The sequence below is a fragment of the Rhea pennata genome, chromosome 25, assembly GCF_028389875.1.
Source record: "Rhea pennata isolate bPtePen1 chromosome 25, bPtePen1.pri, whole genome shotgun sequence".
NCBI lineage: Eukaryota > Metazoa > Chordata > Aves > Rheiformes > Rheidae > Rhea > Rhea pennata.
This window is the reverse complement of record NC_084687.1, coordinates 4678371-4698504: the sequence shown is the minus strand read 5'-3', so window position 1 is coordinate 4698504 and position 20134 is coordinate 4678371. Positions and strand designations below refer to the sequence as shown.

The window sequence follows — 20134 nt, the reverse complement described above, 5'->3', positions numbered from 1 at the left end:
GTGTGATTCAGTCTAGACATGAGCGAAGTGCTCAGCAGAGCTTGTCCCCTCCTACCTGCCACAAACTCCGCTTGGGGCATGGAGGTGAGTCCGAGGCTTCGTGCTAGCTCTTAGCACCAGCAGGGATCTCATCCTCTCCTAATGTTCCTCTTCTTACTGACTTTCAGGGCAGCCTGCGGCAGTGCACACGCACTAATGCAATGCAACTCTACTTCTGAGAGGCCAGGAGAGGATTCTCTTCTGCCAGTACAAACCTTCCCACGCAAGCTGATTGCCTGTTTGGCCTGCAATTTTGATTGCATAGCTACCTTTGAAAGTGCAGCCAGCTCTTCCCCGCGCTCAGCCTTTTGCCCTCTCTGTGTGTAGGCACACGGGCTTGCCAATACCTCAGGACAACCTCCCCCTCCTCTCCTGCGCATTAAAAGACATAGTGCGAGCAGAGCAGCTCGCTGAGGCACTATCAGTCACTGTCCACGTGCAGTTGTTTGGTTTCTTTCTCCTTTTGAAGGCAGCTAGATTCTAAGAAACCCAGACAGGCAGGGAGACAGGAGCACAAAAGGATCTTTTGCTTATCTCTGACCTTTCTGGCACGGACGCGTGTCACAGGGTGGCCTCCAAGGCTCAGATAATGCAGAAGCTGGCATGCACGATTAGGCATTGAGGCCTAAAGACACCATCTGCAATGGTCTGGTAAAGACCAGCGAAATGGCAGCGAAGAGAGAAAAAAAAAAAAAAAATAAGGGAAGTCTTCTCTGCAAAGCAGTGGAGAAAGGAAAGGGTGGGGGTCTGTGTGGCCTGTGATGGGGCACTACCCCAAGGACAGTGAGCAGGGGAGGCTTTGCTAAAGGATCAAGGGAGCATTTGTGGCCTTTGCAAGCGCCTTGCCTGCAGGCTGGAGTGCTGGAGAAGAGCTGCCACCAATCTATGCCCTGCTGCTTGCAGAGCCCAGGATGCCCCTTGCCCCCGAGGGTTGGCTGGCCAGCTGCATTTCAGCTTTGCTCTGCCACGGCAGGTGGGCAACCATGGGTGGTGAGCAGCTCACCTTCCTGCTCCCTGGACCCCTGCTGGAGCTGGCTGAAATTCCCTAATGCAAAGATTTCCCTGAGGAAAATGTTTTTTCTCTACCTGCACAGAAGTATATACTAGGACAAGAGTGACCCGACTACCACTGGCTGTAGCCATCTCCCTTGGGCATGAGGAGCATGGATTCAGAATTGTCTGGAGGGGCAGATCTTGGCCTTGAACTAGGCTAGAAGGTTGAGAATTTACAGGAGAGAATGACAGACATGCATAGGAAGATTGCATGTGGCCCATATGTTCAGAAAACAAGGCTAGAAACTCTGAAAGGTCTTGGGTTCATCCTGATGCACAACAAGAACATTTTTGTGGGATGGGAAAAATGTTTCCTGCCCAGCTCCAATCCATGCCACAGCATAGGGAGACCCATTGCGGTAAGCCTAAGCTGCATAGCCGAGGCCTAGACAGACAGAGAGGACCACAGGGTGTGTTTATGTCCAGTAGCCTCAGTAAAAAATCCCCTTTATTGTGATCACAGCCAAATCCTGCCTCTTCCGTACCACAAAGCACAGTATACAGGCAGGACAGCATGACCTTGAGATGAACAAGGGGACACAGAGCAACTGGACAGAATATAAAATACATATATGTTTATTTTCAGGTAGAAAATAAAGCACTTTCCCAGCTCTTTAGAGAAAAACATCCTCTAAAGTTTCTTGTTTTGCTGAGGTTTTTCTTTCTCTCAAGCCATTTCCAGCTATGCTGTGGCGGGCGGAGGAATGGATCCCCGGTACAGATGTCTGCAGCCCCACCCTGCCAGCTGAGGGGTTGCACTTTCAGTAGCCATGCACCAGGGTGACATGGGGTCAGCTGGGGTGTAGCCTGTGATAGTTATCTTTGTGGGGCCTTGAGAATATCGTTATTATTTTTTCCCTAGGTAAGTATTTTTTTTTCTTCTATGTTTAGGCTCTAGTGACTCAGCTCTGATTTCCTTTTTTAATTAACTGCAGTAGTCTCCATTCCTGCACATCACAAGGTAATGATCGTTTCCCTTATTACTGCTATCACTTATTCGGTGTACCTGTTTACTCCCTAGAATGGCTGCCTGAGCTGGTAACCACTGCACTGAGGCTCAGGAGATGCAGATCTAGTCCATGCTTCACCAATGTAAATCCTCCCTGAGCTCTGGGAGGTTTCTGGCAACCTAATTGTTGTACCCACGTGAGATGCTTCATAGTAACTTGTTTTATTTTACATATATACTAATTTAAATATAACTATACTTAAATGGTATTGCTACAGCAATATCCTTTGCATGGTGAAAGGAGTAAAGCTGTTATCCAGAGATGGAGATGGAGCAAATGGAGAATACCCCTGACTGCACTTGCTCCTTCCCACTCCCTATTGTGGCACTAACATTAGTGCAGCTCTGCAGTCAACCAGGTCCTGTCCCTGATATAGCTGAAGTTAACCGTATCCAAACGGGGCAGTTAGCACAAAGGCTGGCCCCAGTGCAAGGAAGGGACAAGAACTGACACTGAGGAGGGGCAAAGCGTGACTGCCCCTCTGGCAGCAGCCTGGGCTGAGAGGGTTTCACCCAGGAAACTAGATGCTAAATCGTTCTTGCTTTCCGTCCCTTTGCAGTCAGTTCGTCATGCATCGCCTTTGTCTGCCGTATCTAGTAAGGCTGGCACCTCTCTAGTCTCTCCTTGTGTGCATATACGGCACTCAGCTAAAAAGGTTCAGATCTCAGGGCAGGGGTACTTTTATATCCATTTTAAGGCAAATAATAGCTGTTCGTCCCAAACCCTGGGGCTTGTACCACTGCAGCTAGGCAGGCCACTTCAGAGTGCTTTCTGGGAGCTGTCACTACAAAAGCTAGTGCTCGGCAGTTAAAGTCTCTAAATTCTGACTGAAGCTGATTAATTTACACCAAGTTAATTATTAGGTCCCTTTCCAAGGGTCTGATCCAAGTCATTCCATTAGTGGATCTCATTTTTGGGGAGAATCAAATCCTTTGCCTGAATGTTTATAGAGGTGTTTTGAAAAGATAATCTTGTAGCATCTTTCATCTGGAAATTTTCTAACATCTTGAAGATCTTTAACATGATTAAGGAATTAACACCATTAATGAATAAACACCTGAATAGAGCAGGCTCACTGCCAGGTAAGTGCAGAATAAAAGCATGTACCTGAACTCCACTTGTACACGTACACTTTGGAATATCTGGCAACAGTTCCACTGAATTCAATGGAGACTTACGTACTTCCCTCTGCTGGATTTTCACCATTATCTCATTTGGCTGGAGGGAAACTGAAGCATGTAGTGGCTAAGTGGTCTGCCTAGGCGACCAAGCAAGGCAGCAAAAGAGCCAGGAAATGAACTCTGGAGCCTTGACGCCAAGTTCTTGGCTCTTTCCAATACATACCTCTTCTTTCCTTTGTGAACATCTATTACACATTTTTATTGTACACCATATTAGCTGGGGAAGAGGGATAAAGCTCCTCATTCTCTCTCTGAGAGACTTGCTAAGATACCTAAAAAATAGGTACTTTAAAATATAATAGATAATTAGAAAATTGCTGTGCTGATCAGACCTAAGGCTCCTTTAACTGTGTCTTGTCTCCCAGAGAAGCCACTATTAGCTGACTCAGAGGAAGGCAGTAAGTAGACTAGGGATAATTTACCTCCCACAAGAACTCTTGCTGGTGTGGTTTAACATCTCCTTTCAGGCTTGTTATAATACAAGATAGTCCTGATATCCAGAGAATGTCCAAGCCCTATTTCTGGGTTATAATCTTCCTTAGGAATCACAAGAAGTTGGCATTGCAGGCTCAAAAGGAAGTGGCAGGAGCCAGGACTGGTTGTTAGCTGTCAAACCCCAAAAGGTCATGCTTAGGTTGGTGCAGTGAGAGGGACGAGGTAGGAGTGCTGTTGCAATGGAAAACATTTCCATGCACTGTACTGTTGTCTCTAGGAAACCTTTCAAACACTCCCAGTCCCAGCAGTTTGCTAAGAAGACTCGGATCTTATTCCTTTCATTACAGTTGCCAGCAAAGAGGGTTTTTTTTCAAGTAGAATCTGCTCCTGCTTCCACTGAGCTGGTCACAGTTTTTGTTCCAAAATTAAGCCCTTCTGTTTCAGCTGTGCTTTATGCAGCAGTACGTTGCCTCGTCCTTTCCTGGGTACAAGGGAGCTACCTGCTAATCCTGTATGTATGAGAGAGGACTGACTGATTCCCCTGAGTGACCAAACAGCTGCATCTTGAACCAGGCAGCCAAGTGGTAACTGCAAATCTGCGTACAACTCTTCAGCCCTGGAGCGTGACCACAGGAAAGGGGGTCTGTCCAAAATAGCAAGTGATGCATTGATGCCCTTCAGCAGAGCCAGGCAAGCCAACGGATTTCACAAGGGAGCCTCGGGCCTCTGCAGGGTGGTGGCGGCACCGGCGGGTCTCCTTGTTGCCTGGCTATTCGCTGAGCACAGCCAATGCAGAGGAAACATCTTTCCCAAGCAAGTGCTGACAGAGGGTCATGTTTTGTCCTCTCCCATGCCCCAGGGTCACCCCAAAACCTCCCAAGAGGCCACTTCCAGGATAAGGCAGGGAGATGAGTCCTCTTTCAGTAGCTGTTTCCTCAAAGGGACCTTCAGCCCGGAGTCACTCTGGTTGCCTTGGCTAATGCCTTTGAATCGCATAGCGTAGAACAGATTTAAGTAGCTGTGAGGTCTCTTTATTGTCTTCTCCCACCCCTTTGAAGTTGATTACATCCCTGTCAAGCCTCCTGTTCTTTCCCAGTCTGTAGCAATCAGGAGTTCATCCTTTTCTGGCAAGGAAGGCCTGGGGTCTTTCGGTAACTCTCTGAGGTAACTACGAACTGACTGCACTGCCCAGCCTTGCTGGGATCAAGATGGGAGCTGAACTTCCCAGTCACCACTTCCCAGGAACGGAGCTACTGTGTCACGTGTTTGACGGTCTCGTGAGTGCCCAAACTGCTGTTGAAAGGCTGCCTGTGCCACCTCCCACATCTCTACCCGCACACGTTGTGCTATGAGGATGAATGGCCTGTCAGCTGCCGAACAGGGCAAGACCACTCCAGCACACACCTGAGAGGCCAGGTCCTCCAGAAGACGATGGCCAAATCATTTCGGAGTGCCCTGGGGCCGGTGTGTGTTCCCACATGGCAGCTTTAAGGGAGGGTGAGTCTCTTGAAGCCTCTGGTCAGAAAACTGGCTTCAGTGTGCATTCAATGTGCATTACATTGATGACCACAGGATTATACCTTTAAATCAGGCAGAATCATGCCTCTGTGAAATCTTCATCTTGGACACACAAAGGGAGAGAGTAGGTTTCTAAAAAAGCCCGTTAACACTGATAATAATACGGATCCTGCTTCTTCCACCACTGCCTTGAGACCAAAGGGATCTCCCGGCTGCTGAGCACCTTTGAGAATTTAGCCCTTCATCTAGCTTTGATTTTTTCTCTCCTGCTCCCTCTTCCGTCTCTGGCTCTCTAAGCATGCAAGCATTTTCCTTGACTCTGCCTGCGCTGGGAAGTCAAAATGTCTTGCCAATCTGATGTTTGCCTTTTCTGAATGCAAGAAGCCCTTGGAGCTCAGGTGGGAGGAGAAACAAGTCACTCTGCTTTCCATTGTGTGAGCCATTCAGAGCTCAGCCTGGGAAATGAAAGTTCCTTGGCCGAGTCTGATGGGGCCATTTCTTCCTGTCGCCTTGCCAGCTGAGCCTCACACATTTGTCACAGGATGAGCAGAGTATTGCAGTTCATCTTGCTTGCTTTGCCCAGTTCTCTGCATGCTTCTTTCCCTTGCTGTTTGCAGCTCTCCAGCCTCTCAGTTCTCTCCTGCTTGCACTGGAGCATTGAGTGATATAGCGGTATTCCTCCTTTTCTTCTCTCTAAGGTCACATTAACAAGTTCAGGTTGGCCAGGAGAGCAGGTTGAAACTGAGGAGTCAGTCCAAAACACAGACAGAGGAAAAGCCAAAGGAGAGACTCTGACTCTAGAGATCTCTGTTCAAAATTCACACTTGCAGAACAAAGGCAGGGGCATTCCAGGTCGACAAACAGCCAAGGCAGCGCAGCCTGCACCTGCTGGGCCGTGATGACCTGCATTTCCGTGTCCCCACGTTCCTCATGTGTTCATCTATGTCACATGCTCCTGTGATACCATCATAGGTTTTCAGATGGAAAGGACCATTCCTTTCCAGAGAGATCATATCCTCTGGCATGCTAGACAGTCCGTGCAGTGCCCCTGCAACAGCCTTTTATCTGGTTGTGCATAACACAGTACAGGTCCAAAACAGAGCATCATCAGTTCCCGCATCGCCAGCCTCTTCTAAAGCTGCTGGGCCTGCATCTTTCTGCTGATTGCAATGGGCTTTGGCTTAAATATATTAGAAAGGAGAGGACATTTTAATGGTAATTACGGTTCCTAGTAAGCCTGGCAAGCCCCAGGCTCCCTGCTGCCTGTCCTGAGCTGTGCAGATAATCAGCGGCTCTGATGATGGGGCAGTTCAGCAGTTCTGCACTTATCATTGCTCTGTGTCTGGACAGGCGCTGGGAAGATGGGCATGGGGCAGGGAGGCTCCTCTGCTGAAGAGGTGAAGAGGAGTCAACAGTGGTAGTTTCTTTTGGAAGGTGCCCGTATTTGTGGGGCTGTAGGAAATCCCCAAGAGAGGAGCAAGAGAATGCTCAGTATCTTTACAGCCCTGCGTTGCAGAGCGGTGGAAAATATGTGCAAGTGCCATATGGATCGATACCTGGACAGAACGAGCGAGCAGTGTCACAACACTAAGCACATGAGAACGTGCCTGAGTGGGCCTTGGTTATGCACATGCCCTGCTCAGTTGCAGCAGTGCCAGGGTGGCACACTAGGACTTGGAAATTGCAGGCTCTCTGTCCAGGCTTGGCACTCATCTGGTGGGGAATAAGGAGCAAATCATTTCCGTGCTCCCTGCTGCCGTTTCCTTGACTATAAGCGGTGATGCTCCTTCATTCCTTTGCAGGTCTACTAAGTACTACCATCTCCTGGGTAGTACTTTTCTCCTTCAGTGCTTCCTCCAGTTGCTGATGCTGGGGCAGTTTCAAAAGACTTGGAGCAATGATGAGTTCTTTAGTGTACACTATATAGCATACGTTAATTCTTGTGTCAGCAGCCACTTAGGGTACAGCATATCCCCAAAAGCCGGCTTTCAGGTCTTCCACTCCTGGAAGAGGTCTGGGCCCAGCACCCAACACATGCAGCAGGCTGTTCACCATCCAGACATTAACACTTGTTTTGGGGACATGGTCTGCCAGTTCACCTTATAAAAAATGCTGTAGAGGTACAAAAATAAATTCAGAAGCACTCATGCCTGATTGCAGGAACCTATTTGTTTGTCAGTTCACAGTGGGAAGGAAGCTCATATTTTAATTGCTACAGACAATATCCCGCTAGGAGTCTCACTTTGATGTTGCATTGTAGTAGATGTGAATTTCTCTTACCCAGGCTCTTGTAGTCAAGTGAGAGTAACAGTAATTCTGCCTTATGTGTACTGGGCATGAGTGCAAGCTGCTAATTGGAGTCGAGGGGAGGGGAGGGTGAAGGGGAAATGCAGCAGCATGTTACTCTTTCCAAATGCCCTGTTTGGAGTGTTTGACTTGCTTTCGGTGATGGGTACAGCTGGGGTGGCTAAGGCCTGGCTCTGTAGTAGAAATGGTTGAATAGGACACAGCACCAATTCTTCCAGCACAGCACAACCATGTAAACCACTATGGTTTCAGCTTATGATGTGGTTTAGGAGGGGATAAATATCTTCTTTCTATGATGCTGTGAGAGGGAAGGGTGGACAGATAGGAGCAGTAACTCCTAAGCTGTAAGGCTCAGAGCAAATGCAGACTAGAACCATAGGGCTGGAAGAAATGGTTAACATATCAGGCTACCACTGTAATACTGGAATCAGTCCACCAAAGCTCTGCCCACATATAGTGGAGATACTGCTTGCCCAATGGTTATGAACGCAGAAGCATACACAGATAATATATAACTACCAGAACTGCTGGGAGCAATACATTCATATTTTATTATGGATGCTAGCATCTCAAAGGATTTAATCTGTATGACTCAATCGAGATAGATAGAAATAACTGGGTTTGAGGATCATAAGCAATACAGTGACATTTGTGCCTTCAAGAAAGGTGTTCTTTTGGAGCATGGTCTAATACTTAGAGAAAGAGACTTGCCTTATAACCTGGAGGTTATCTTCTAACTATAGCCTTTGCTGTGGTGTGGATTGCATTTTATTTTTTGTAGGTTCTTGGTTTTTTGTAGGTCCAGGTTTGTAGGTCCTTAAAGAAGTGCCAGGTTATTTTCCTCCTTTTGATCTGCAATTTGAGCTAGAGGGATGAGTGTACTTCTTCGCTGCCTAGCATAGAGAAGGATACAAACAGTATGTATGCATTGACTTACTGTGGTACAGCCAGGTTGACAGCAAAGACACTGGGCTCTTGGGATTGTCCCCAGGGTTTCAGAGTAGAGGGTCTGCGATGCACAGGAAGTCCAAGTATGCACAGACATGCAGCTGCTAATAACCCCACTGTGCTGTCAAAAATCCGCCCTGCCACAAATATTACAGCCAGTAAGTAAAATTCAGACTCCACTTTTCCCCTGTGAAGGGAAGAGCAGACACAGCAGCAGACGTAGACTCCCAGCCTTGCACCTTCTGTCCTTATTACTAGCAGTTTTCCAGGCTGCAGCTCAATCTTGAAGTGTCCGTGTTGGGTTGTGCAAGACCAAAGTATGGGACATGTTTTGGCAAGCAGGACACAAGGAAACAGAGCCCTACTCGCATGAGCCCTGCCCGAGTTGTGTGAAGAGGAGCTTGGATAGCATGGACACACAAGGCGAGATCGTCCCGGGAGTACATGCAGGGCACTCTGCACTTGCAGTTACTCATGATGGATGTTTGGTGACTTGGATGTGACAGCGGCACAGCCCTGCGCACTCTGGCTGCGTGGGCATATTCTGGCAGGCTGATGCAGTGTTGATACAAGATGTTTCCTTTCAGTTACACCAAGGGTGAACCAAGTGTAGCCAGTAAGCTCATGGCAAAGGTTTCTCGCCTGGAAGGGTTTGCTTCTAGTTCAAAACTCTTGCAGTGTATACTTGACCTGTGCTAGAAGGGAACCAGCAAGCCAGGTACGCCATAAGTGGGTGAAGTACATAGGGTAACAGTTGTTTTATTCTCCTCAAAAAACTCTCTGTCTGACACACATACACCCAGCATAGTCCTCTCTTGCACAAAACCCTCCCTCTGAGGAATCAGATCTAGCACAGACTCCCCTGATCTCATGAGATTCCTGCTTTCCCATCACTGGCCCCAGTTCAGAGGTTGTCCATAGAGTTTCCAGCTCAGCAGCAGGCAGTGGGTGGCACGCTCCCTCCAAGCACCCCTTCCACCCCATTGCTTGGGCAGCAGCACCCCATCCTACACATAATGCTCTTTGCTCCCATAAATGGGACCAAGACCCAGCCCTGTAATCCAGACTTGTGCAGAGACCTGCCCAGTGCCTATCCCTGTTGAACACTAGGCCCAGTCAAGAATAAAATCTAGCTGTCCTGACTGTCAGTCCAGTGCTCAGTTTGGCACACTGCCTTGCCTTCTGAATGCCTGCCAGCTCCGGCCCTCCTGCAGTGATTTAGCTGCCCACTTTGCCTATGCAAGATCCTGGAAAATCTGGCTGGATGCTCCCGTGCAGCGAAGGGTTGGGATGCACAGGCAGGATGCACTGCCAACAATCTAATAGCAGATAATCCTTGCAACTTCTTGCAGCAGGAGCACCGAGCTCAGCTTTCCGAGCTTTTCCCTTCTCCCTGCTCCTGTTCCAGCTGGGCCAATCCCTCCTTCCTCATCACTTCATCCGGCACGACTGGTGCTTTCTTAGCTACAGCCATCGCAAAATCCCTTTTTGCCAACTCTGAATGGCAGTTTGCATTGGCAAACAGATGCTAGGCACTGGGGTTGCCACATCAAATGAAAAAATACCGTGCAACCAAAAATTCTTAGAAAAACCCAAGCACGCAACTAATCTACAGAATAGGGTGAACAAGACGTAGGCAATAAGATCAACTCTGGGCAGGGCAGGAGAAGGCAGGAAGGATGGACAAGGGAAGGATGTTGTAAAAAAGAAGTATTTTATATGTAAAATTTCAGTGCAGGTTTTTTTTTAACAATTTGCATAAATTGGCAACCACAGATAATCCCCTGAAATGAACTAAATATATTTCTACCGGGGGCTTTCCAAGCGCAGTTTGCTTTTTGAAATTTATTGGTTTCAGCATTACATTTTTTTCTACAATCTTTCTTTCTGTCTTTACCAGCTGAATTTGTCTGGTTTCTAAAATGCCTGATTTGGGAACAAAACTGAACATTCACCTGGGGATGGCTGACTTTGGTACAAGTTTGAGTCAATGAAAATGTGACTTAATTTTAGATTTCGTTAGGAAAAGGGAACTAAGGCAGAAAAACAGCTGCTAAAATGACAGACGAAGACAAAATTGTTCTAATGCTTTTCATAAAAAGTCGGGTGAAACTACATTTAAATCTCTGTTGGCCCAGATTATTAGCTGGTGCAAACTGGCTGGGCTCCACTGGAGTCAAATCTATCTCAAATGCTCAGAAATGAAGATAATCCAAAGCCATAGCCACTTCTGGAAATTTTCTTCTAAATGATTTTTCCAAAGGACATAGTGAATTGCTTGCTAAGTCCTTATGTATAAATATGTCCGTTGCCTCCATTCACACCTCTTTCCAATCACTTTTCCGTCCTGTCCTGCAAGCTACTTAAGCGAAGGACTCCTCTATATCCAACAATTGCTTTCCTAAGGAACTAATATTATTAAACTGATACATACCCCAGGAGCAGGCACACTCAGACATAAAAGTGCTGGATAGAGCATAAATCCAAGCAGTATCAACAGTCACACTTTTATTTTGCTTTAAATAGACAATTCATCCAAACTGTACCAAGAGGCACTCTAATAAGGATATTTATTACATTAGTAGAAAAGCTGTGTTTTGACCTTTGAAGCTACAAGCTTTCTTCTTCAGAAGGCTCATATATGTCATAACTGGATACATCTAAGCATGCTGAGATTCAGTGTTCAGATGATATCACTCTGAACTAATTAGTTGTACTCAAAAGTCTGCCCAAGTCCGAGGAAAGGGAATGCAGTGGTTGCCAGTAATAGGAAAGCTATTAGGAAACATATCCCCTGGGTCAAATCCTGCAATGCTGAACTTGCACTCAACCAAACTTCCCTTCAAGTCAATGGAAGTATTTCTCTAAGTAAAGAATAAGTAAGATATGCGAAAAGAGAGAGAAACAGCTATGAGGGCAGACAGTTGTCTTGTGTTTAAGCATGGGACCAGGACCAGGAACTCCTCGGCTCTCCTGCCCGCTGAACCAGGGAATGACTGAATGAGTCTGGGAAGGTGACTTAACTCCTTGTCCTTGTGATTCATGCGCACGAAAGCAAACGTCTGCGATGGGCCAGCATGCTGCCTCCCCGCAGCCGTCTGCCCCGCTGCGGCAGTGCAGCAGGTGAAGGTGTGTGCCCCACAGCCTGACCTGCTAATACCAGTCCGTCCCTATCAGCAGCTTATGGGCGTAGGACAAACCATAAGCTCAGCCCCCTCTTTCGAAAGGGGCAAGGACTTGTGGCATCCACTGCACTGACACCAAACTACCAGAGCACGATTTGCTATCCCTTGTGTGCCAGAGTCCTTAATCTTTCCTGCTAGGAATGGTTGCAATCTCTCTCTGCTTTAGCAGAAACTAGATGTGAAATAGAACAGATTAAGATTTGCGAAGCACTCTGAAACTCTAAAACAGCAAGGGTGAAATACTGTCTCCGCTTTCTCTCACATGCACAAAATGGTACCTGTTTTTCATTTTATTTTGGGGATTTCCTACAGCAAATTATATAGTTACTTGCTCACTGGATTTCATTTTCAGGTCCTTCATGTATGTTAAACAGTTTTATTTTGATATCACTGATGATGCTGTTGTTACAATATGACCAAGAAAGAAAATGGCTTGGCTCCTGGTAGATCAAAATTGGATGAAACATACCTATAAAATACACATCAGAAAGCAATGTAGAAAAGATACTGACCCCTTGCTGACATCCTCTAGGGCCAGGCCCACTGCTGATGCAAAGTGACATTGCTAGCTGAAACCTTTCTTCAGAGAAGAGCTTACAGTTGAATAACCAGCCTGATAAATGGCTTTAACTTTGACCCAGGCTAAGGCAGGATACTAGCTGACCATCAGCTGAGAATCAGACCTGCATCTACATTGCTCCTTTAAAAGCTCCAGCTGCTGGTGACTCTTTTTAACTCATCATCATCAAACCAAAAAAATGAGCCACTTTTATGATTCAGCAAAGAATAACATTGCTGGTCTGAGATCCTGGAAGCCTAGAAACCATCATTTTTTTTTTTTTATTTTTACTTTGAAGGAATTTCCTTTTTTTAATATTGCTGTGCTGTCTACTGCCAAAGCCAGGAAGTTGACTATCTGTGGACAACAGTGACCAAAATTTGGTTTTCCTGGAATTTTCTCTTTTCCCTCCGCACACCCACACAATAGACTTTTCGAGATGCCTATAGTCTGTAATTTGCCCTTCTAGCCTGATAATGTGGCTTGCAGAAGCACCAGTTCTGCCAAGTCATCATCTGGAAGGAACACTTTCTTATGCAACAGGCTTCATTTTCCCTCCTCCGTGTCCTATGGCCCATGGTTGCCACTGAGTCTGGCTTCAGCCGAATGGGCTGTGTCAGAACCGCCGTGCCGACACTAGGAAATGGGAGAAAGACCATGAAGTCTGGAATAGGGCCTGAAACTTTCAATTTCAAAAGACGCAGCCCAGAAACCAGAGGGATCAAGAACTCAGTGCTGTGGTTTCCCTTTGCCTGATTAAAGAAAATAGCTGCTATTTTTACTAAAAATGTGGGACATGAGGCCCTTTGCTGTCCTTGTACGAAGTGGGGGATGCTGCTCCCAATGAAGGAGTGGGGGAGTGGAGCAGGGGAGAGCGTCCCAGATTAAAATCAGCTGCCTGGTCCACAGAAATCTCTCCCATAGATTCTTCAATTATTTCTTCCCTCCACAATTAGAAGATTTGTTTGGAAGGTGAAAGAAGGTTAGTGTGAAATGGATTTGGGAATCCCACCTCACCTAAAAAAAAATCCTCCTTTTCATTTTAACACAGAGACAGGATCGATCTCTTCCTTTTCCTTCAGTTCACTATCACTGTGCTGTATGGCATTCCCAAAGCATTCGGCACAACAAATCGACGATGATGGCATCATTAAGAGTACGCAGCTAGAACATGTCTACCCAGCCAATAGTCTAGCTGATTAAAGAAAGACTAGCAGAGGGAAAGAGATCTAATGGGCAATGAAGTATATACCTTGCAGAAAATGAAAGCCATCTGTACAAGTGTAGGAATAGGATTCCAGTGCATGACATGTATTGAGCGTGTTATATAGGTGGCCTCCATGTCCACTGTCATGAGTAATATTTTGAACTTGTAAACCTCTGGCCAAAAACTTTTTTCATTTTCAAAAAAACACCCGAACAGAGAGAACAAAGACTTCAGTCTTGCTTTGCTTATGCCTGAATATTAACTATGTATGTTTGTTCTTGATTAAAAGATTGTGTTTTTAGATGGCTGAAAATATAAAAAAGTATCAAATGTGTCAAAATGGTGCACACACACAAGTGACTTGTAGGAGGAGTAACTTATACGGCAGATCACCCAGTCATTAACTCCTTCAGGTCTTTGTTCCTTAACTCAGAAATGGATATAAGTATATATACTGATTATATACATACAGTTGCATTCCCTTTATATGATACTGCATCCCCAAACTCCTCAATTTCTACAAATTCCTTTTCTCCATTCCATTCTGAACATGAATGACCTTCTCCCCTAGAATTCCAGAAAAGGTCTTTGCCCAGTAACACTGCATTATTAAAAGGAACATATTGCCTTGAGCAAAGAAGTGTTGCACGAGTGTGTGTACTACTAAGATGCTTCATTCCAGATGATAAGGCAGTCAAAACCGGCAGGGAATAATGAAAACTAGCAGAGTGAGAGAAGCAGATAATCTAGAAGGCATTTCCCACCTAGAACATTTATGATTATAATCATTTGCTTCCGCTGCTGCTGCAATTGCCACAGTACAGCACCATCCCAGTGAAAAAGAGGACTATATGGCCTCGTCATCCTATTCAGACACACTCCCTTTCACAACCTGTATGAACTTTTGTAAAAATGGACCTCCTGACCTGAAGTTTCTTCAGTATGTTTTCAATTCAGCGAGGAGTTTTTAATGTGCAAACTTGAAGGCAATCCATTACTTTGATCTTGCAATCATAGATTCTGTTGTACATTTTATGGACTGTTTTCTGACTCTTCCTGGTCTTCTGTTCACAAAAAGCAACTGTAAGGCTTCACATCTGACACACAAGTAATCCAGAAAGCAGGAGTTATTCCATGCTCTGCTTGGAAAATAAAATATTTTGAAAAGAGGACATTAGGAAGTTTTGGAAACTGGAAGTTGGGCAGGTAAGATGTACCCTCAAACATATTCAAAGAAGAAAAGCTTGATTGAACTGAGGAGGCTCGAAAAGTTGGGACATCCCAATTTCCGTAGCCACTAACACATTAGAGAGCAGTATGGCCAGAATTAGATCCAGTTGCCTTTAATCTCCATCCCAGAAAGCAATTACAGCAATTAGAGTTCAGCTCAGATACCAGTCCAGAGCAAATCCTAAGCATGTACTTCTGGACCTACAGTGAGCCACCTCAGTCCCACTGGCACCTTGCTACTTAGCTGGCATTACAGGGCCCATTCTCGGTTACTGTGTCCATCAGGGCTGTACCTCATGTTGCCATCTGAGATGGGTACTATGCTGCAGAAGTCACAGTAAAAACTTATTTTAAAGACTGTGTTTTCCCTGGAAAAAATGGAGAAGTAAACCTCTGTTCAGTACACAATTTGCAAAGGCTAGTATTTCCAAACTATTGTTAATTATTCAAAAAACCAGCAATGCCTGAAAAACCCTTATCTCCACAGACACTGAGGTTGCTATCTTCAGCAGAGCCACACCAGTAATTGCATGAGGGTTAACTTTTGGAAAAAAGCAGCCTCAGTACGGACCCACTTGGGGTATGCACACAGCTGATTATTTTCATAGCCTTGAAGGATTCTGGGCATTAAAAAGAAGGAAAAAAAAAAAAAAAAAAGACTTACAGAACTAAATACTGAAGAAAGAAGATGTAAATGGAGGTGAAAACCTTCCTGTCGATTCCAGGACTGTCCCTTTCGGACTGGGTGGCCGTGCCCTGGGTACACAGCTGGCTTTTCTGACAGCTTGGCACTGCCTGGACACGTGGGAGCGGCCCAGGAAAAAAAGGGGGTAAAAGAAGAGGCCGGTGGGGGATCGCTGAGAGATAGGGGCGATAATGGGGGGGCGATAATGGGGGGCGCCCCCCCCACCCCCGGCCGCTTCCTCCAACATGGCAGCGCCCCCGCGGCCGCCCCACGTGCGGGCGGCGCGCCGGCGCGCCGGCGCGCGGGGGAGGGCGGGGCGTCCGCGGCCCCGCCCCCTCGGCGCGCGGCGCGGCGCGCAGTGCGGCGCGCGGATTGGCGGGAAGCGGCGCGGGCCCCGCCCCCCGGAGCGCGGCGGCCGCCCGCGTTCGGCGCGGCGCGGCGCGGCGCGGCGCGGCGGGTGGCGGGTCCCGCCCCTTCGGAGCGCCGCGACTTCCCGGCGCCCCGCAGCCGCGCCGGCGGGCTGGCTGCCTGCGCGCTGCCCGCCGCCTCGCCTCGGGCCCCGCTCCGCCCCGGCCCCGCTCCCCCTCCCTTGCCGCGGGCTCCGGGCACATGGAGCTGCTCTGCGTGGAAGGGGTCCCCCGTGTGCCCAGGGCCGAGCGGGACCCGCAGCTCCTGGGGGACCGGCGGGTGCTGCAGAACCTGCTCAGCCAGGAGGAGCGGTACAGTCCCCACGCTTCCTACTTCCACTGCGTGCAGAAGGAGATCAAGCCCTACATGCGGAAGATGCTGGCTTTTTGGATGCTGGAGGTACGGGACCCCCCTCACCCCCAGCCGGGTCCCCGCTTTTTCCTCCTCTCCCATCTCAAAATCCAGCTCTGCATCCAGCTACCGGCTCTTTTTCTTGCCCTTTTGTCCGTGCTGCAAGTGTGAGCTGCCCTGCTCCGGCAGGAGAGAGCTGGTGGTGGCATGAAGTAAAGGAGGGAAGGGGTGCCCGTCCCACATCCACTGGGGGAGGCTTTCAGTGGGGTCACCTCATGCAGGGGCAAGGGACAATCCAAGGGAGAGGTCCTGGGGCAGAGAGAGACCAAAGTCTTTGGGCTGAGTGTTTGCTGGAGGTCAGGGCTCTGGTGTGGAAGGAGGGTTTGCACATGGAGGGGCCTGGAGGTGGCTGCAAGGAGGCAGTCTGCGATGGGGTCCTACCGATGGGAGTGTCGGTTGGGCCAGAAGCCCTCCTTGAACCTAGCGGCTTGTGCTCGCTCCCCTCTCCCCCGGTGAGGTGCTGCCACATCACTGCTGGACCCTCTGTTCCCACCCTGCTGCCCAAAATTGCTGGCCAGGATGCCTTGCTGCGCACCAGGGAGCCCAGAGTCTTGAGTTTCCTATATGGGGCTGCAAACGCCTGGTTAAAAGGGGAAAATATCATTACTGTTTACTTCCCTAAATTAAAAATGAATGCAGCTCTCTGTGGGAAACAGTTCAGCAAGGGAAATCTCATAGGCCTCCTTCTGAAATGGTCAGAGTGAACGGTCTCAATAGGAAAAGAGTCTGCAGGGGACAAATGGTGTTTGGACTGAGCCTGGCTCCTGCTCTCTACGCCAGCTGCTGTTGCAGGAAGCTGCCCGGTACTATCAAAAGAAATAACAGAACAACTTGCTTTTTTAAAGGTTTCCATGTTATCGTTAGTCTCTTTCTGCAATTCCCTTTTTGAGGAGGTTAGTTAGGTAAGTGCTGCTTTGAGGCTGCTCCTGTGAAGCTCTAAAGGCCGTTGAAAAGTAAACGATACTAGGCAGTTTTCATGATTGTGCCCAAAGCAAAACTGGATGCTTGTATTATTTAGTCATTGCCACAGGGCCATGTGTTTGACCTGTTCAAATAAGGCCAAATTCACCTTGAACTCTAAGGCACTAGAACTTGCACCTAAAACTGGCTTGTTTAAAAACTGTGGGAGAAGGGAAAAATGCACAAAGCAGCTGTCAGCCTGGTGCTGAGGAGTTTGTTCTGTCTTTGGAAAAAGTCTCTGTCCTAGGGTTTATGGCAGCCTCTGCAAGGGAAAGGCAGAATTACTGTTTGAAAGAGAATGGTGGTATTTGCTGCCATATGAGGAGAAACTCCAATATTTTTATAGCTCCATGAAAGAAGGAAGTAAATATGACCAGGGCTTTGATACTGTTTGAGAGATTAGAACAGAGGACTGAAATTGAGAACTCCTGGATTCTGTTTATGGCTGTGGTACAAGTGTGGTTGAGAAAGAGGAGGAGGAAGAAAGACTTCTGGACTCGGCCATTAATTCTTCTTGTGTCTCTGGACCACTTAAGGTGGAATTGTCAGAAGTGACTGTGGCTCCTGCAATTATTAGGTTTCCAGCTGGAGATGTGTTGGAAATGATAACTTTCTCTAGAGGTCCTGAGTACCCACAGAGCAGAAAATGATCAGCTTTGCTGGTGGTTTGACTGTAGACATCCTCAACAGAGGAAGTTAAAAACGGGCAGGTAAAAGCAGTTTTAGTCTTAGCTTGCCTGTGTGTTCTTTCTAACTACCTACCGCTTTTGCTGCTTTCCACAGGAAAACGAAGTCTTAAGACTCTGGTCAATTTTTTTTGCTAGTGTAATTCAACTGAAGTCATAGATTTACACCTGCAGCTAATTTACTTCTTAGTGTGGAGGTGATATCAAAGCCCTTCAGATAAGTGTGAAACACCGTCGTGACCAGAAGCTTTGAAGTTGAGATGCAGGCAGAATCTGGAGAGTCCTGCACCGACTAAAACTTCCTTTTTTGTAATTGGGTTTTGTCAGGTGTGTGAGGAGCAGAAGTGCGAAGAAGAGGTCTTCCCCTTGGCCATGAATTACGTGGATCGCTACCTGTCTTCAACGCCCGTGCGAAAAAGTCAGCTGCAGCTTCTGGGAGCCGTCTGCATGCTCCTGGCTTCCAAGCTGCGCGAGACCATGCCCCTGACAGTGGAGAAACTCTGCATTTACACAGACAATTCCATCATGCCTCAGCAGCTCCGGGTAACCACCCCGCCTCAGACCCCTCCGCCCCCTCCCCAGCCCTTATCTTCTACATGCTGCTACTTGGCAACATACCTGTGTTTGTATCTCCTCCTGTTTTCTTTCTCCTGTTTCTCCAAACACTTTGCTCTGTTCCCCCAGCCAACCTTCTCGCTTCCTTGCCCCAGCGGATGTTGCTGCCTCTCGCTGGAGCCCTCGCTCCCCGTGCTGGGAAGCAGCAGCGTCACCTCAAAGTCAGCGAGGGAGTTCCCTGTGCCTTGAGCGCTGCGGCCCGGCGCGGAGCTGTCATGCTGGGCTCGCTCCCGTGCGCTGCTTGGCTCTCGAGTGACAGCTCTGGAGGACAGAGGCACCCGGCCGCGCGTGCGGCGGGGGCCGGGGCTGCCGGCGGGCGCCTCTGCCTTGCCCCTGCTGCTGAGGGCTCTGTTTCTAGGCATGACGTGGGAGTTGTTTCCACATCAGCAGGAAAATGAAGTGTTAAGTGGAGAGTAACCAGAAAAATGGGTGGGAGCTTTTGTGACCCAGAATTCGGCTTACGGAGTTAACGCTAGCAAGCCTGACAGCGCTGCCAAGGTGATGGGGCCTGTAGAAACAGGCTGGAAATAGCTGGGAACTTGCTGCTGCCCAGGTCCTGCTACGAGGCTTTGAGTTAAACCAGGGCCACTCACCCAGTTGGACACCGAGGCAGCAGCTGCGTAGGTTTTGAAAGGCAAAGCTTTTTCTTTTTTTGGTGTCCTATAAAAGCTATTCAAAGCAAAGAGAAGATCCAAAACCTCCGAGATCAACTTTGCCAATAGGGGAGGAAACTGGAGAACCCCTTTTCTGGGAGGCCTTCCGAGCTGTTAAATCACAGAGCCCTCAGGAGGAAATGGTCACCTCACTTCAAGTAACAAACATCCCTGGAGACGGTTATCTATTAGAATTTCTCAGAGTTAGTCATCACCTTATTAATTTATATATATATATGTGTGTGTGTATATATTTTGAGCTGGGAGTGGGTGAGAAGATCTGTGTGATTTGTCCCCAGCGTGGGGAATGAACCCACAAAACTTTCAGGTGTGAATCGAAAGGCAATTCTGATCATTGGGGAACTCTAGTATGAACATGTTTTTTCCAAGTGCCAGCGGAGGCTGGGGAAAATCCCCTCACCTCTGTACTGCTTTCCTTGTAGTTATTTGTAGGTAGCTGTTGTCTAAGTAGCATTCATTGAAAAAGTAGATGGATTTTTACCCTGAGAAAAGGCCAGGGACAGGAATCCACAGGATTGTTGCTTCTGTGGATCCTGAGGTGCAGTCCTGCTGCAGGACCCTTCTGCTGGAGGCTGGCACAAACTCTGTGTGCAAAGGTTTTGTCCTGCTTTTGGTAAAACCCCATCTATGAGAGCACCTTCTTATGCACTAATAGTTTATGTATGAGATAATGAGTCACATTTGGGGGAGAGGAGGAAAAAATGGAGGGGGGGTTGGTTAGCATTCACATTTCTCCTGAGCCAGCAAAAGCTGGGGATGTTGCAGCAGCAGCAAGCTGGCAGAAGGTACTTCCCGGCCTTTTTGGTAGGCAAATGGGCCACATTTCAAATGGGAGGGCAGGGCTCTATACGCCCTCCCAAGATTGAAGCTGCTCAAAATGTATGTCGTGGGCCAGCGTCAGCTTTCTGCCCTGCAGAGCGATGGATAAGCTGTGCTACCCAACAGGAACGTGGGTTGCAGTAAGGTGAGCTTGCTTCCATGCTTCACCTCTGTCTTCCTCTCTGATTCAGACTTAAAAGGGAA

The 20134-nt window shown here is 47.8% G+C and overlaps 1 protein-coding gene across 3 annotated transcripts in view; it reads left to right on the top strand.

Annotated features, from left to right (window-relative positions):
- CCND3 (cyclin D3) overlaps positions 1 to 20134 on the top strand; it is a 51087-nt gene that overhangs the window by 18371 nt on the left and 12582 nt on the right. For 2 of the 3 annotated variants that reach the window (XR_009960731.1, XM_062594998.1), the window contains exons 1-2: positions 15877 to 16164; positions 18150 to 18365. Coding sequence is in view for 2 of the 3 variants with exons in the window: in XM_062594998.1 (XP_062450982.1) it covers positions 15967 to 16164; positions 18150 to 18365 (414 nt within the window). In the remaining variant the exon portion in view is untranslated. Of the gene's footprint in view, positions 1 to 15876; positions 16165 to 18149; positions 18366 to 20134 lie in introns of those variants that run through there. The other variant, XM_062594999.1, reaches the window with a different exon arrangement.